Genomic DNA, 18,646 nt, shown 5'->3' on the forward strand with positions numbered 1-18,646 from the left:
TGGTTTCTCTTAAGAAATGGTAATAGATAATAGGGCTATTATAAGTGGAAAAAAATTTAGTTTTATTGATAAAGAATTGTTTAGCAAGGTATTCTAACAGATTTTATAAAATGAAACTCTTAAAACTTTTTAAAAATTGAGTCAAGTGTAATTCATTAGAATGTATATTTGTTTGAAATAGTCTACCAACATTTACCATTATAAGTCATTGCCAAAAAATTCAGTCTGCAAATAGAATTGAATATTAAAAATAAGGTTATAATATTTCAAATAGAAGGAAATATTTTCTTTATACATATGGTTCTTCTTCTTAGTTCTATTGCTTTAATTACATTCTGTTAATGGAGAGGATGTTATATTAGAGTTTTGTTTTGGAATAGGAGTAAAGTTCTCTGAGTGCTCACATTTCATAAGTTATTTTTAAAAATTAAATTGTCTTTGAAATTTTTTTGTATTATGCCAGAATTCACAGGTTCTTTTCAAATATTATTGCTAGAGTTTTTGGATATTTTGTGACCAGTTTCCATGTGCATAACACAACAGTTTCTGTAATTAAGAAAGATAATTATCATTATCCAGTGACATTTATCTTTCCTTGGCACTTTTTCCTCAAAAGATTTATCTAAGTAGTTGTTGGTGATTCACTTTTCAGAAAACTGAGGTTTGTTATTTTTATTGTTCCTTCTTTTAAATAAGGATGGATCCCAATGAATGAAAAAAAAATTCTTCCCAGACACCTAACTTTGAGTATGTTTAGGTTTTTGTCGGATGTTTTAATTATATTCTTTGCACTAATCCATTGATGTGATTTTTTTATATTTTTGTATTTTAATATAGTCTATCGTTTTTATAATTTTCCTAATATTAAACTGACCCTGATTTCCTGATATGAATTCAATCTGGTCATATTGTGTAATCTTTTCAAATATGTTACTATAGAGGAAGCCTCTTTGCTAACAATTTTTTTGAGTATTTTTGTGTTGACATTCAAGATGAATATTCATCTACATCCATTTATCTCTGCCTTATTTGTTCAGACCATAATTTTATTATAGAAGAAATTTGTAGAATTCCATGTTTTTGTAAAATGAATCTAATGTTAAAGTTACAGTATTAAAGCCAGTACATAATTGAGCAAGAGATTTATAATTTCCTTTATGTCTTATTCCTTTGTTTTAATTACTTCTTCATTTCTGATACTGCCATTTGGTTTTTCTCTTTCATTTAATTAGATTAGCTAATGTTTTTTATTTATTTTATTAGGTTTTTTTTTTAAATGAAATTAGCTTCCTTAGTGCATTTTAAAATTGTTTTTCATTTAATTTTGTTAATGTCTTTGATTTTTAGAATTATTGTTTTTATGTTTAGTTGGGGTTTACATACTTTTGGTATGTTGCTCTTTGTTATTTTCTTTGATGAACATTTGTACTGTTTTTTTATGATTTATTCTTTGACTCATTGATTTTTTTAGGATGAAATGATTTCTTCTCCACATATGTTTTAATATGTTTTTAAAGATTCTTTATTGATTGCAACAATTACATTATTGTATATAAAGAACATACTTTAATATTTTGAGTTTATGAATTTGTTATACCTCAATTTGTAACTAATTTGTGTCAAAGCTTCATTCAAAGTAAAGAAATTCATACATTCCTTTCTCTTTCCATCTAGTAATTGCCAATGATCTATCACTTAGCTATTATGAAATTTTTTCAGATCTTTATTTCTTGTTTATCTTTTTGTTAAATTAGTCTAATTCTAAAGGAATACTTTAATATCCCACATTATTGCTTTCTGTTTCTTCCTGTATTTGGAGTAACTTTTCCCCTCTTAATCACTAAGATGTTATACAATTTGTTTCATATACAAAGTTCTGAATTTATTTTGTTGTTCACAATGCCATAATGATACAATTTTCCTGTTTAATTGTTTTAACCATGTTTATTTTTAATGTTGCTTACTTCACATAATATTTGCTTCACTTGCTTTTTTGAGTTCACTGGAGATATAATAAATTCTGCTCAAATCTTTATTTTAATTCTTTGTGAATCTTTATGTTTTATCTTCCTTGTAAACAATATTATTGGATTTTACTTTCTAATCTATTCTCCTGTGCTTTTCTACTGTATGGTTGAATTCTTCTTATCCCTATTACTATGATTGTTCGTTGTCTGTTTCCCTCTATCAGATTATTTTCTTCTTTCTCTTTTTTCCTCCCAGCCTGAGGAAGGGGGGAAAGTGAGAGGAAGAACAGCAGAAAGAAACAAAGAAATAATTATATATTTCTTTATATATATATATATATATATATATATATATATATATTTATATATATATATATGATATAATTAGATATAATTAGAACTAATGATCTCCAATTGAAACAGGCTGCTTCTTATCTTTCTTTTTTCCCTTTTATTTCTACCTTTATTTATTATAGATGATCCATCTCTAAATCTGAAATTTTCTTTGCCCTAATAAAAACTCTTAAACCTTTCTTTCTTCTTCTTTTGCATGCTTGTTTTGCTTGAGTTTAATACATTTGTTCAGTAAAACTCTGTGTATATATTCAGTTTTCCTTTGTCTCTTCCAGACAACAGCAGGGATCAGGTTTGCATATTATCTTTTTAATACCTGATTATAAGAAATTGTAAATGCCATCTTCTTTTTCATTTCTCCCTTAGTATATCCCTCCCCTCCATTTTCTCTCTTTTCTTAAGTCTTGTCAAAATAGCCAAAGAAAATTCTACTCCCAAGTTCTCTGTGGTATTTAAACTCCTTCTTTCATAGAGGTAAATATTAATCATTTTTCCCCTTATTCAAATATAAGCACATGATGTGGGGGTGGAGTTAGAAATAGAAAGTATAGGGTTTGTGAGTTCTATTAAAAAAAAAAATCAACAAAATAATTTGAGTATGTGTGTGAAAGCTGGGCTCCTCTATGGCCATTCACTTTTTCATCTTAAGTGGAAGTCAAAATTTTTTTTTTTTTAGAGATTGCTAGAGAATTATATAAAAATTATATAAAAACCATTTAAGGAGATGTAACATCCTTTATAATTGCCAAATATACCATGTATACTAGAGATGTGTGCCTACTGGTTGGGGTGGAAAGTCTTCCTGTATTCTGTACCTTAGGGGTACACAACAGATACAAGTGGATTTCATTTTGTCCTCTAAGTCCTAAATGGCAAGGAGTAGAATCAGAACCAAGCGTCCAATGCATACTGTGCCAATGCAGACTTACCTCAATAAACCAGGAGCAAGCCTCACTATGACTGAATCAATGGAAGTAGTAGTAGTTTTGGACTTCTCAGTCCACAGATGGTAATGGGATCACACAGTTGTTCAGAAGGATATTTGTAGAGGTTCCTTTTCTGGCACCAAGGGCAGGAATTTATTGTATTACCTATACTTGGATCTGGGTAACAGTACTGGGTCTTAGTCCCAGTGAAAAGATGAGCATTAGTACAGTGGAGCTTGCAGCCATAAGGAAACCTCCAGTCATAGTTTCAGGATTGAAAAAGTGCTTTTGTGGTCACTCATAAACTTGTGCAGAGTCTAGGAGAATAGAAAACACACTTTTCCCTAAATCATACTACTTTGGAAGAGCCAAATATTTACAGGCCTTCAGAATTATCTCTGAAATAGCTGTGGAAAAGGAAATGAGGGGAAATAGGGAGGAGAGCACATGAACTTTTCTTTCATTGAAATTAGCTCAGAGGGAGAGTGATATACTTACTCAGTTGGTGGTAGAAATCTGTGTTCCATGCAGGAAAGTAGGAAAGAAAGGGGTAAGATCAGGGATGTGGGGGGAGGGCTGATAGAAGAGAGAGCATTTTAAAGGAGCAAAAATCAGAAGCAAAACACTTTTGAGAATGGACAGGGTAAAAAGGAGAAATTAGGATAAAGGGGGAAAATAGAATGAAGGGAAATGGTAGTCCTTAACTGTGAAAAGAAATTATTTTTGAAGTGAATTCCTTTGATAAAGACTTCATTTCTCAAACACATATAAAATGGACCCAATTTTATAGAAACAAAACTGTTCCTCAATTGATAAAAGGTAAAAAGATAGAAACTGACAGTTTTCAAACAAAATAACCAAAGCTATCTATATATAATCACATGAAAAAATCTTGATGAGAGAAATGCAAATTAAAAGAAGTCTGAGTTACTGCCTCATACCTGAAAGATCAGCTAATAAGTAAGAAAAGGAAAAGGAAAAATGTTGGAGGGGATGGAGGAAAATTAAAATGCTAATGGACTATTACTGAAGTGGTGTACTGATTCAGCCATTCTGAAAAACAGTTTGGAACTATAAGGGCTTATATAACCATGCATACTCTCAGACCTAACAAGTCTATACCTAGGTCTGTATTCCAAAGAGATAAAAGGGAAACAAGAAAAGGACTCATCTGATTTATATTGACTATTTGGTGATGTTCATGTATAAAATTAACTTTTGGATTGTTAAAAAAGAGTGTTTAATAAAACCAACTAGTTAACCTGACAAAACTCTGTTGGTTTCTGCTCTGCTTCATTTTATATTCCAAGACCAACCTTTTCAGTTATTCTAATTGTTTTTTTGTTTTGTTTGCTGAGGCAATTGGGGTTAAGTGACTTTCCCAGGGTCACACAGGTTGGATGTATTAAGTGTCTGAGATCAGATTTGAACTCAGGTCCTCCTGACTTCAGGGCTGGTGCCACCTAGCTGCCCACTCTAATTGTGTTTTGATTTCTTATTTTAGCATTAAAATCCCTGTGATGAATGTGAAAACTGTTTTGGTATTATTTCTAGAAGATGCTATAGTTTTTCAGAGAAATAAGCATCTTTGGACTCATGGGCATCAGTGATTAAAGGATAGACTTGTCTCACTGTTATTGAATATTTTTGCCTTGGATTAAAACAGATATAATTCTGAAATTTTTGAGAGTATATACCAATACTGTTTTTCTCACTTTATTTCTTCTAGGGATTCTTGTTCACAGTAGCATATATAATGATCATTAAAATGATATTCACCCCATTCCATCTGTTTAAGTTCACTGACACCAAAGGTGTGAAGATCGTGTATTTTAAAATCAGCACGAGATAGGAATTCAGGTTAGGGGAAAATCATCAGTCTTTATTCTCAGTGAAGAAAGATCGGAGGTGGAAGAGAATCGGCGATAGCAATGTGTGCAGCTGAGTCAAGAAGCTAGCTCGACCAGCAGTCACACAACCAGCAGCTCAGAGTCTGGAACCCAGCCCAATCTCTCCCAGCTTCTCTTCCTGTCTCTCTCTCTGCCTCCACCCACCAAAATCGTCATTTCCTATACAACACATCAGGACTTGCACGGAGAGTGGGCAGGGACCATTCTTTATCCAATCATGTATATTAATAGAGTATAGCCCAATTACTAGTTAGCCTCACGAATTTGGGACCTCAGTGCATCAACTCAAGCCTCAGCCCATTACACAAAGGTGTTGATGTTTAAATTTTCTGTCTCCTGTTTGACTAAATTCAACTCCCCTTGCTTCATAGAACTTACATTTTAGGCTCTTGTGCAATATTGATCTTTGCAGCATCAGACTTTTCCTTTTATCAGTAGATATAACCACATAGCAGCTGAGGGACTTATCTTCTGTTATCATATCTTTTATCATTTTAACACTGTCCATGGAATTTTCTTGGCAAAGATACTAAAGTGGTTTGCTGTTTCTTTCTCCAATGGATCATCTTTTGTCTAAATTCTCAAGTATGACCAGTTTATCTAAGACAACCCTCCATGGCATATACATAGTTACATTGAGTTGTACAAGCACCTTTACCACAATAAGGCAATGATCCAAGAGGAAAAGATTCATAGTGATTGTAATCATTCATGCTTCATTATTCCACATAAATATACATATACAGACATTTTCATCCATCCATTCATTCATTCATTCAAAACAACCATATCAAATGATCACATGAAGAGAAAGATGGTGAAGCTGCTTATTTCCTCAAACTTTTCCATTCCCCAAAGTTGAAAATAAAAGTCTCTGCTAACTAGAAATTAAATAAAGCCTATTAATATATAAGATTAGAAAATGGAAATATTAGTGAAGGATAAAAAAAATAACATGAACTAATATGGGAATATGAAAATGCTTAGAGGTCTCCTCAGTTCTCCCCTCCTTCCTTCAATATAACCAGGCACAGTGAGCATCAAACAATATTGTAGTATTATGTTTCAATGTCTGATTTTGGTGACCTTATCCTTTATGAGAGTGATTTCAAAATCCCCACCTGCACCCACAAGATATGACAAATTGATTGTGCATATCCACAAGAATGAAATATAAAGAAACCAGAAGCTGAAAGATATGATTAAATTCCAATGTGTTATGCTTAAAAGTTGATGTTAATGTACCAAGTCACATTCAAAATATAGTTGTTTTAAATACCTGCCTTAATAGTGGCATTTGGACTGTTACAATCTCTAGCAATCATATAGGTATACCCTTAAATTATATATATTTTTTTGTACCTGTTGTATGCACTTGTAACCAAGGTGGTTCTTCCTTTAGTTCATAGTTTATTTTTTACTAAAATAAATTATTTTTATTGGTAACTTGTTTCTTACATCATCATAGTTATCCTTTTCCCTAACTCTTTGCCTCTCAGAGAGCCATCCCACTTAATAAATAATATTTTTTAGAGAAGAGGAAAATAAAGAACTGATGGACTATAAAAAAACAAAAAATCTACAAAACTGATAAATACATTGGAAAGAGGCCAAAAACATGTGCAACATGTAATATCTGTGAAACTCCCACCTCAACCAAGGGGTGAGTTGAGGGTGACCTCTCATACTCTTCATTCAATTTCCCCTTATCTTTATGATTTAGTTTCATTTACTTTTGATTCTTTGGTATGTGATTCTTTCTATGGACATTGTTATAATTAATTGCATATATTATTTTATTCACGCTGCTTATTTCTGCAACAATTAATATAGATCATTCCATGTTTCAGTGCATTCATCACATGCATCATTTCTTACAAAACAGTAATGTTCCATTCATGTACCACAATTTATTTAGTCATTTAATAGTTGGTGGGTATCTACTTTGAATCTGATTCTTAGCTACCAAAAAAGTTATTTTAAAATTGTTTTGGAATATATGAGTGCTTTTTTTCCTTATCAATGGCTTCCTTAGAATATGAACCTAATAATAGAGTCTCAGGTTCAGAAGTTATAATCATTTTAGTCACTTGATTTCCACATTTCCAAATTGCTTTTTACAATGACTTTGCCATTTCAAAGCTCCAACAAACAGTATATTAATATGCCTGTCATTCAATAACCTTCCCAACACTTGACTTCTACCAATTTTGCCTGTTTGCTGGGTCTGAGGAAAAACCTCCCGGTTGTTTTGATTGGCATTTCTTTTACTAGTGCTTTAAAGAATTCTTTTGTGTGGTTATGAATACTTAGCAATTATTTTGAGAATTGTTAATTTCCTTTGACTACATATCTATTGGGTAATAATTATTAGTCTTATATGTATTTATTAAGTGTTTATATATGTTGGATATCAAGTCCAAATCAGATAAATTTAATGTAAAGATTTTAAATGGTTGGTAGATTTCTCTTGTGAATCTGTCAGGACTAGGAGTTTTTCATGTGGTAGTTTCTTTATAATTCTATTATATTTTTGAAGATATCCACTACTTCTTTTGTGTTTTTTATTTTGATTGCATTTAATTGAAAAATATATTCTAATTATTTTTATTTCTTTTGGGTTTTTCATTATTTTTTATTACTCATTTGATTTTCTCCTTTCTTCTCAATCATATTAATAGCTAACATTTTATTTATCAGTTTTATTACTCTGCAAAAAACCACTTTAAGTTTTATTCATCATTTCTATGGGATTTTTGGGTTTGTATTTATTTCTCCTTTAATTTTTAGTATCTTCTCATTGGTATTTATTTTCAGTTTGTTTATTGGCTTTCTCATTTTATAAAATGAACATTCATTTCATTAATACTCTCTTTCTCTTTTGTTAAAATATATTTGTAAGGATATGATCCTCTAGTCTCTCATTCCTCAAGCCAAGGACTGCTGTAGCTGCATCCTGGAAATTTTTGTTGTTTTATCATTATCATTTACTTTCATGTAACTGTCATTCCTATGATCCACTCATTCTTGTAGGATTTCATTGTTAAGTCTCCATTTGAGTCTATACCTTTTGTTTGTGGCCCTAAAGTAATTTCTCTTGTATTGTTTTATAGTCTTAAAGGATGTATTAATTATTTCTGCCTTATTCTCCGCCCCTCCCCCCCAATATCTCTGTGCCTTCATATATAGACAGCTTTTGTTGTCTCACTATTCATTCATTTTCTGTCTACTACAAAAATTCATGGGGTAGTTAGGTCACACAGTGGATAGAATGACAGGAATGGAATCAGTTTCTTTGAATTCAAATCTGGTCTAAGACAGTTAATAGCTATGTGTGACCATGGGCAAATCATTTGCCTTAGTTTCCTTATCTATAAAATGAGCTAGAAAAGGAAATAGCAATGCCTTTCATTGTGTTTTATATGAATACCCCAAATGTAGTCACAAAGAGTTGGACACAACTGAAGAATAGACAATAATTATACCTTCATTCTCATATTTATGACCCTTTAGTTATCTAGTCTCTCTCTTTTTTCTGTATTGCTCCTACATTCAAAACTTCCAGTGCATCTATCTATTCCAGACTCTCTTGTCTAGGAAATTTCTATCACTGTCTTGTAGAACTTTCTCAATAGATTCCCTTTTGTCATTGGGTCTGCCGGTGTCATAGTGGATACTACCCCATAATGATAGGGCCCCTTTCTTATCATAGTGCTCTGTACCCTCTGCTGGTTACCTTCCTCTCCTTCTCTTCCCTCTTCCCCTCTCCTACACCTTCCCCCCAGTTTTCCTTAGTCCTATACCCACCCAGATGTCGATTGCTTCCAGGAATTCCATTTCTCCTCACAGCTTGGATGAGTAGACTTTTCAAACATGACATCCCTCAAGCTACACTAAACCTAAACTTCTTGTTTCCTTAGAATATTACTGTTATTGTGTACAGTATTCTCTTAGAATCGTTCATTTTAATAAATCTTCCCAGGTTTTTCTGAAATTACCTACTTATCATTTCTTTGAACATAATAATATTTCATCATAATCATGTTCTACAACTTGTGTGACCATTTCCTAATTGATGGGAATCTCAATTTCCAATTCATTGTCACCACAAAAAGAGCTGCTATATCTATCTATATACATATGTATATATGTATACACACACATATATACATGTGTACTTTTAATGTGTAGGTCCTTTTTCTCTTTTTTAAAAAAATATCTTTTTGGGGTACAGACTTAGTAGTGGTATTACTAGATCAAAAGGTATATAAAGTTTTACAGCCTTTTGGGCATAGTTCCAACTCAATCAGCAGTGCATTTAATATTCCAATTTTTCTAGATTTTCTCCAGCATTTTTCTTTTTTCCTTTTCTGTTGTGTTAGTAAATCTGAGATTTGTGAAGTGGTATCTCAGAATTCTTATAATTTGCATTTCTGTAATTAGTAATGATTTAGAGTGTTTTTTCATGTAATTTTTTATAATCTTTTTAAAACCACCTATTCCTGTCTTTTCACCATTTATCAACTGGGGAATGGCCTTTATTTTTATAAATTTGGCTCAATTCCCTTTATATTTGAGAAATGAAGCCTTTAGCAGAAAAACTTGGTGTAAAATCTCTTCCCCCTCCTCTTTCTGTTTTCCTTCTAATTTTGGCTGCATTTGTTTTATTTGTGCAAATTTTAATTTCATGTAATCAAAATGATCATTTTTACTGCCTGGGATCCTTTCTCTATCCCATTGTTTGATAAACTCTTCCCTTCTTTATAAATATGACAAGTACAATATTCCTACTGTTCTCCTAATTTACTTAATATCACGCTTTATGTCTTTATCACTTATCCATTTTGACCTTATCTTGGCAAACAGTGTAAGATAATTGGTCTGTGCCTAATTTCTGCCAAACTGCTTTCCATTTTCTCAGAAGTTTTTGTCAAATGGAATTCTTACCCCCCAAAGTTGGATCTTTCAATTTATCAAATACTAGATTGCTATGGTCATTGTGTATTGCATACTAAATCTGTTCCACTAACTGAACCTTTAGTTTTAGCTAATAACAAATTGTTTGATGATCACTGCTTTGTAATAGCTTGAAATCTAGTACTACTAGGTTGCCTTCCCTCATATTTTTTCATTGATTTCCTTAATCTTCTTGATCTTTTGTTTCTTCCATATGAATTTTGTTTTTATTTTCCCTAGTTCTATAAATTAGTTCTTTGGTACTTTAATTTGTATGGCACTTAATAAGTAAATTAGCTTAAGTAGAATTGTAATTTTTATTCTATTGGCTCTGCCTACTCTAAATATTTCTCCAGTTGTTTAGATCTGATTTTATTTTTGTGAAGTGTTTTATAATTTTGTTCATGTAGTCTGGGTTTGTTTTGGCAGACTATGGGTTTTTGTGTTTTTGGATTCTGTTTGTCTTAAACCAAGCATCAGCTGAAATTGTTTTATCTTTAGCACATAATTTCTGTTTTAAAGACGTTTGTGAGGTCATAGCTGGGAAAGGAAATGTCTAGTTCTCCATCCTGTTGTTCATATGATATTAAAGCCATTTGTGATTTCTTTTTAATGTAAACCATCTTATCTTAAATCTTCAAAGAAATTTTCAGTATTTTATCAGCATTACTTTTCCCATAATTTAGAAAATTTTGACTATATAACTTGTATGATTATGATAACTGTGGATATTATGTAGCTTTCTGACTTAGATTCATTCATTGAATTTTCTTTGTTTTTTTATTCAAGTGTCTGTTATAAATGCATATTCAATTTTAATGCCCATTTTATTTAGGTTTTTGGTTAAAGGACGGTATAAAGTTTAATTTATTTATTGTTTAGGAAAACTTTTTATATTTTCAAACTAAAGTTCAGAAATGCCTATATGTCATTTTATTTTATTTTTCTTAATAGTATTTTCTTTTTCTAAATACATGTAAAGATACTTTTAAACATTAATTTTTGTAAAACTTTGTGTTCTAAATTTTTCTCTCTTCCATCTTTACCTAACCCTTTCCCTAGATAGCAAGCAATCTGCTATGTTAAATATATGCAATCTTTTAAAGCATATTTCCATATTTGTCATGTTGTGCAAGAAAAAGAGCTGCTACAAACATTTTTGTATGTCATTTTAAATCACACTGCTATCAGTTTTGGCCTGGTTTTCCTTTAGAATTCATTCTCTTTGGCCTCAGAGAACCAAAAAACAAGTAAAATGTACAAGTTACAAAAAAAAGGTAAATTATTTGAGGTCAGAAAAAACTTCATATTTTAAATGGTTCTTTCCAAAAATAGATGAGACGACCTCTAGAAGTAGTGATTTCCCTCTCATTGATGGTATTCAAACAGGCCGGGAAGTCACTTCAACAATCAGTACAAATTCCTTTTGGTTATGGGTTGAACTAGATGGCTGACGGATCCCTTTTCAGTTCTAAAGTCCATGACCCTTTTAACTTTTCCTTATTAGTTGAACTCAACTAACATCTCTCTCCTAATAGTGTTTAGATTTTATATTTGTGAATTAATTGGTAAGGCTTTTTGAAATTGGGACTGTTTAGAAAAAGACAAAATGACAAAGTGATAGGAAGCAGTAGGTAAACTTCTACATACAAATTCCTCCAAACAGATCTCATCCAAGAAAATTCACCAAACTATATCCTGATTATCCAGTCCAGCATGGCATTGGCAGAAAGACAGGAAGGTCTGTAGACCCTGGGGATCTGGTAGAGCTAGGCATAAAAACAACTAGAGGTTCTAAACCTATGAACCAATTCTAGACCCATACCAGGATATCACAACAGAAAGATATGTGAATTGGCAGCTTTGTAGCCCACTACTCATTTCTTTTTCACAGATGGCAGGTAGCATGAGAACGGACCTGCTCAAAGTGGCTGTGTACCTGTGAAGGGAGGGCAAGGAAGGAAAAAATTCAGAAGCTAGCAGCAGCCATGCTTTTGGCTTGGATCCCAGACTTAAGAAGAGGTCCTAACTTCTAGCATGTAACCCAACTTTTAGAAGACTAACTAAAGCAACAATTCCAGACTTAAGAGGAGCCTACAATTCTGTCATTCTAAATGAGAAGAGTTTTCTAGATGGCTTGTAGAGATAAAATCCTGTAGTACTCTACTTGTAAAGGCTGAAACCCAGGTATTTGCAGAGTCCAAATCAGGGAAGCAGAAATCAGTTTGCTGTGCATCAGGCCATTTTGTGAGTATTGAAAGCTTGCAATTCCCCAGTCTGTCTCTGAGATCCTGAAACAATACAATACTCAGTAAAGCAACAGTAGGACAGCCCAGACATTCCCTCCAGGCTCAGCTCTAAAATCAAATCCAAAGTCCAGAAGTAGGCTGGTAGAATTGGTAAACAAACAAAGAAAAAGAATCCTAACATAATGAATTATCATGGTGACATAGATGACTGTTACTCCAAAACATGTACAATCAATGCCTTAGAGAAAAACAGTATGGGAACAAACTCAACTAGAATTCCTGGGAGAGATGAGTTGTTTTTTTTTTTTTTAATTTTAATGTTTTCATAAATAAAAGTGCTTAAGGAAAAGAATGGAAAAAAGATGAGAGTTTTGGAAGAAAGATTCAGAAAGGGAATTGACAGATTTGTATAAGACACACAAAACCTTGCACAGAAGTAAAGAGCAACAGAAAAAGATAAACATGAATGAACAATTTTAAAAGTTTAAATGAAGATAAATTTTTAACATTCAAGTATGCAGAGATAATATGTGTGTTTGATCAATAGGATCTTATATAGGAAGTTTGATTAGCTAATGTCTAGAAGAGGTTCTGTTATATCTTGATGATATTAATGGGAAAAATTAGAAAGAGAGTACTAGAAGAAAACCCTGAGGGTGAGGTGAGGTATGGAAAAAAAGAAGAAATTTGCCTGACTTCTTCCAAATTCCACACAAAATAACTTTTAAATAATGCCTCAAAACAAATTTTAGAATGACAAAAACCACAAAAGGATGAGATGAAACAATTTTCCAGCTAAAAACATCATAAAATGTCTGAGGAAAGGACTGTTGCATCAGAGTGAAAGTGTAGCACAGTCCAGTTCTGGCTGAACCAATGCAAACCAGAAGCAATGACAGCAGCTGCTTTAACAAGAAGGTTTTTAGTTTATCTATTTTCATATATCCCTTCCAGTACTTGTCATTTTCTTTTTCTACCATGTTAACCAATCTGATAGATGTAAGTTGGTATCTCAGAGTTTTTTAAATGTGTTACTTTAATTATTAGTGATTCGGAGCAATTTTTTCATAACTTTCATTTTTTCTAAAAACTTCCTGTTCATATCCTTTGACCATTTTATCAACTGGGAAATGATTCTTATTTCTAAACATTTGGCTCAGTTCTCTATGTATTTGAAAAATGAGACCTTTATCAGAGAAATTTACTGTAAAATATTCTCCCAGTTTAGTTCCCTGGGAGTTTTTTTTTTTAATGTTTGCTGAATTGGTTTTGTTTGTGCAGAAAACTTTTTATTTCATATAATTAAAATGATACATTTTATTTTCCATCATTTCCGTATCTCCTTTGGTTACAGATTCTTCTCCTATCCATAGATATAATAAGTGAATTTTTTTTCCATGCTTCCCTAATTTTCTTATATCATTTTTCAGCATCTAAAAAGTAGAGTGTTTAAAGAAAGGCAAATGGTAAAACAAAAACATTAGAGAAAATTCTTCATGTTACTGATTAGAGATAAATCCTTAAGAATAAATTATATTGCCTCATTTGGGAGGAAAGACTGCTAATTTTAACAGGATATGGTAGTGTGAGAAATCTCAGTTCAAGGAAAATCTTTTGCCCCTCTCTGCCTCCCATTAAAAAAAAAAAATCCAGCTAACTGAAAGAAAATCTCATGGCAGAAGTTAAGGAAAAAATATTTCCTTAGAGTTTAACTCAGGACAGTGCCCTCTAAATTAAAAGTATCTGGAATAAAGATTTTGAAAAACATAAAAACAATTTTAATACTCTTTAAAAAAAAAAAATTTGAGTTCCAAATTCTGCTCCCCTCCCTGACCTTGAGAATGCAAGCAATCTGACATAGGTTTCAGAACATATTTCCACGCAAGTCATTCTGTGTGTGTGTGTGGGGGGGGAGGGGAACCCAGACCAAAATAAAAAGACCACAGTTGAGTGCCAACAATAAACTATTGTTTTGTTTTGTTTTTAATAAGAATTAAAATAAGTTGCTATGGTGAATATAGGTTGAAAGCTTCAAAAGTAACCACTCTGTGTTATTCAAGAGCATAATAAATTTTTAACTATAATTATCCTAATTGTTGTAAAAGTCATTCTTTTATTCCATTTTCAGATACGTTTAATGTAAATGAGTACAAAAAGGAAGTTAACATTCTAATATGCAAAAGAGCATTCTAAACATACCTGAGTTCAGTACTGAAAATAAAATGTCTCAGGACTAATTCATACATGGAAATAAATATTGTTTATTTCCCTGGTATAACCATTAAGCAAGAAATACTGTTTTCAAGCTATAATTAATCATTTTAAAAATAAACCTTTTCATATTGATGGCATAAATGAGTATAACTGTTTATAACATTTACCTATAAAAGCTGAACTGTTTTATATACTCTTTATGGAACCAGTGCACAGTCATAAATTAAAAGATGCAACTGTTTTGGATATTTTACGGGTGATCCTGTGTTTTCCTGCCAGCAGTGCAGCTGTTTTAAGTTTCTCAGGATAACATAAAAAGCCATGCGCACAGTTCAAGTTTATGCTTGAGTTGCCAAGCCAGAAGTAGAATGACTCAATTTTCCCAGGAGTAAGTTAGACCAGCATGTGATGAATCAAAATAGTGAGTTTAAGCTCAGTGGTTGGCATTATAACTGTGAAACCAGTTCTCATTTGTGATAGTTGGCTTCTCAAGGTTAACAAGCAAGCATTCTACCGGAATCCTTGTCTATCCATGACTTTACAACTATTAAAATTGAGACATTGTTTTTCTCATTGAAGGAAAAAGAAAGTGAAGGTGATACATACAGCCTATGATAGTGATTAGATGTAAGTAGTTCAGGAATATATGAAGGAATATAAATTGTTAATATGATAGTTATTGTTTCAACAGTAAAGGTTTTATTTGTTTATTAGCAATTTGGTAGCCAATGTGAGATAAATAGCTGGTTTATCCTGCTCTATAAGCAAGTTTTTAAACTTTCCAAAACTGGAAACAGTTCCATCTTTTCTCATGTATCAGACTCCCAGTAATACCTTTACCCCCAGTAAACCTTGTTGTAGCAGATAAAATTTAAACCTTTGTCTGATATAAAACATTTATTTGAGGAAATCCCTCTACAAGTCTCATAGAACTTAGAGTTTTGTGGATTTTATAAGATATATTCTAATCTGCTGGTGACTTCACAGAGGCAAAGGACAGGTATTGTTCAGTCATTTCAGTTGGGTCTGACTCTTTGTGACCTCGATAATGGAGTGGTTTGCCACTTCCTTCTCCAGCTCATTTTACAAATGAGAAAACTGAGGCAAACCAGGGTCATGCAGTTATTAAGTGTCTGACATCAGATTTGAACTCAGGAAGATGAATCTTCCAGTAGATACAGAAATTGAAGCATTTGCCCTCCTTAAAACACAACCTAACTTAAGTGCAAGATTCTGTACTCTATTATTCTCCCCATTTCTTTTGTTGTATTGTATTGAAAAGTTGTAATCCTAGATTAATTGGTTGCTTATTCACTAGAAATGAAGTTGCAAATTCTCTGGGCTGGTTTAAAATATTACCCAAACTAAGTAGACTATCTATCATGTACTTCATCTTTAAATGTTTGCTTTGGTCAAAGAGAATAAAATAAATTACTAAAAGAACAACCATGGACATGAAAAATATTATTTTAATAGTGATACTTAATGATTAGTCAACTCTTTTAATGAGAAAAAATTTTCCCTTTCCCTGTGTCAGCTCCAAAAATACATATCAAAAAACATGAAAAGTATAATTAAAAAATTTAGTATTTCTGATTTGAAAAAACTGCTCTACTACCTTTCAGTCCATTATAGAGGAATATTCTCTATTTATTATGCTATGGGCCCAAACTCTGTACTTGAAACAAGGATTCTTACAAAGTGTTAAGTCAGTGGAATTGATAAGACAATGGTTATCTAGTTTAGCATGGTGATTAATAGTTCTCTAGTTAAGTATGATTGATTTAATCTTACAACAAATAATGGTCCCCTAGTGATATGATTGGTTTATACTCAGTATACTGTAAATGATCTAATTATAATAGATCATATAAACTGGGATAAACTCAGGCAGGGCCGATTCAGAGACAGATTCATTTCATTGCCCACCTTTGTGGTGGCTGGAGGCTGAAGCAACAAGCCCTGGGACTCAGAGAGATTCATTCCATCTCATGCCATCATGGTGCCTCTCCTTCCCCTGAAGTCAAGACTCCAGAAGGCCTCCAAGAAAACTAGCCTAAGCCCCAGGCAAGGAGACAAGATAGTGAAGGAGATAATAAAGGATTTGCACTTTTACACCTGGATATTCTCCTGGTGATTACTGAACTGAAAGGAAGGCTGCTCCAAGACCTCCAGAAAACCAACCAGAACATTACAACTATTGACATCAATTCTTGCTTATTCTAAGCCCTAGAGATCTTTGAGCTACAAGATTTCTCATGCATTTATTAATTTTGGTATTGTTTATATGAAAGTCATATTACTATATATTTCTGTTTAAAGTCATGCTCAGGGATGGCAAGTGTCAGGGGAGAAATAGCATTGCTACCCAGTCAGCACACTAGTTTGGCTTTGGTTCTTGTGATGAAGCTAGGAAACCTGGGTTCAAGTTCTAGCTCTGATGCATCTTGACCTTAGACAAGTCATTTAACTTCTCAGTGTTAGAGGTAACAAGTGTCTTGAAATTGCAAAGGTGGTGACATATGAAAGTAAAGAGTTTCCTCATGTGGGAGGTTCCCTTTACTAAGAAAATCACAGATACACTCACTATTTTCACATTTTAAAATTATAACATGTTGAAGATTCAGTAATTCAGTATTTAACTGTCTTTACTTATTACTTTGTACTTTTTGTATAACCCTATCATTTTTTTTCTTTTAGGTATCTAAATCATGTCCGAGCTGCTTCACCACAGGATCTTGCTGGAGGCTATACTTCATCGCTTGCGTGCCACCGAGCCTTACAGGATGCTTTCAGTGGACTTTTCTGGCCATACAGTTAACCTGCACTTGCTTATTTACCAGTTTGTAAGGCTTAGAAACTGGAATGGAACCAGAATGTAGCCCAAGGAAAGCAAACATGAAATGACCAAATGACCACCACATACAGTACAACTCAATATGAATGCTGCCACCCAGGGTAGTGACTTGAAATAGTGACAATACAGTGCCATGTAACTGGGAGATGCATTTTTGTAGAAGAAAATTCATTTTTACTTGATTTTCCTGAGAGGAATTGAAGCAATAAGCCACATCTAATGGAAGATATGAATAATTTAGCTATGTATACTTAAGGTTTAAAGACAGACTTGTAAATTTTTTTTAAAAATAAAGCTAGACTTTATATTAAATTTTACAGTTTTATGCTTTTATTATAGTATTTTATTTGAACAAGTATTTAAATGCCATTTTCATGACCACATTAAGTTAATATTCAAGCCTATTCTTTCGCCTCATAAAATTTTTTTCTCCAGTGTCGTCTTTTCAGTACTAGTCTAGACTAAGTGAGTTTATTTCCTTCTACCAGCAGGATGTGGCAATGACTAGTCTAGACCAAGTGAGTTTATTTCCTTCTGCCAGCAAGATGAACTATGATAATGATGTCACTATCTATCTCTCTCTCTCTCTCACTCAATTAAAGCCTTTATGAGGCTTTAATTAAAAAAGTGAATAAAATTTAATTAAAAATTAAAAAGTGAGGCAAAGTGAACCAGAGCTTAAACATGATAATCCAGAGCAGACATAGTCCTTTTACCAGTGGTAAAATTGAAGCCATGTCTTTACATTTAATACATAAATAGCACCATTCAACTAAGATACAAAAGAATCATGACAAATCCCAGGAGATTAGATTTGGTTTTTAAGTGAAATTTTACCTTTTGAACATTGCACTGAGCATGATATGTTTTTCTTATAGATAAGTTTTCATTCTACCAGAAAGAGATTTTGTAATATGGTAGAATTACTTGTAGAGGATTTTTTTGATTACAGATACAAAAAAAATTCAAAGCATCCCAACAAATAACAATAGTGTAATTTTTTTTAGCACTTTACAATACACAAAACATACTACTCACAACTACCTTATCTGTATAATAACAAACAATAATTTTTTTTTTTAAATAAGGAAACAAATTTAAGGCTCAAAAAAGTGAACTGAACTGACCATACTAATCATCTAGTACCTGGTAGATGAAACAGAAATTTTCTTATTGAAAATCATTGCTATTTCTATTTGTACTACATCATGCT

General features: G+C 32.4%; 1 protein-coding gene across 1 annotated transcript in view; it reads left to right on the forward strand.

Annotated features, from left to right (window-relative positions):
* Nucleotides 1–17,828, forward strand: part of MNAT1 (MNAT1 component of CDK activating kinase) — a 198,333-nt gene extending 180,505 nt beyond the window's left edge. Inside the window, exon 9 of the mRNA XM_031949299.1 lies at nt 17,277–17,828. Within this exon, the coding sequence (XP_031805159.1) occupies nt 17,277–17,397 (121 nt within the window). The 3' untranslated portion in view covers nt 17,398–17,828. The remainder of the gene's footprint in view (nt 1–17,276) is intronic.
* Nucleotides 17,829–18,646: the final 818 nt, after the last annotated feature.

This window comes from Sarcophilus harrisii, chromosome 2, assembly GCF_902635505.1.
Source record: "Sarcophilus harrisii chromosome 2, mSarHar1.11, whole genome shotgun sequence".
Classification (NCBI taxonomy): Eukaryota; Metazoa; Chordata; class Mammalia; order Dasyuromorphia; family Dasyuridae; genus Sarcophilus; species Sarcophilus harrisii.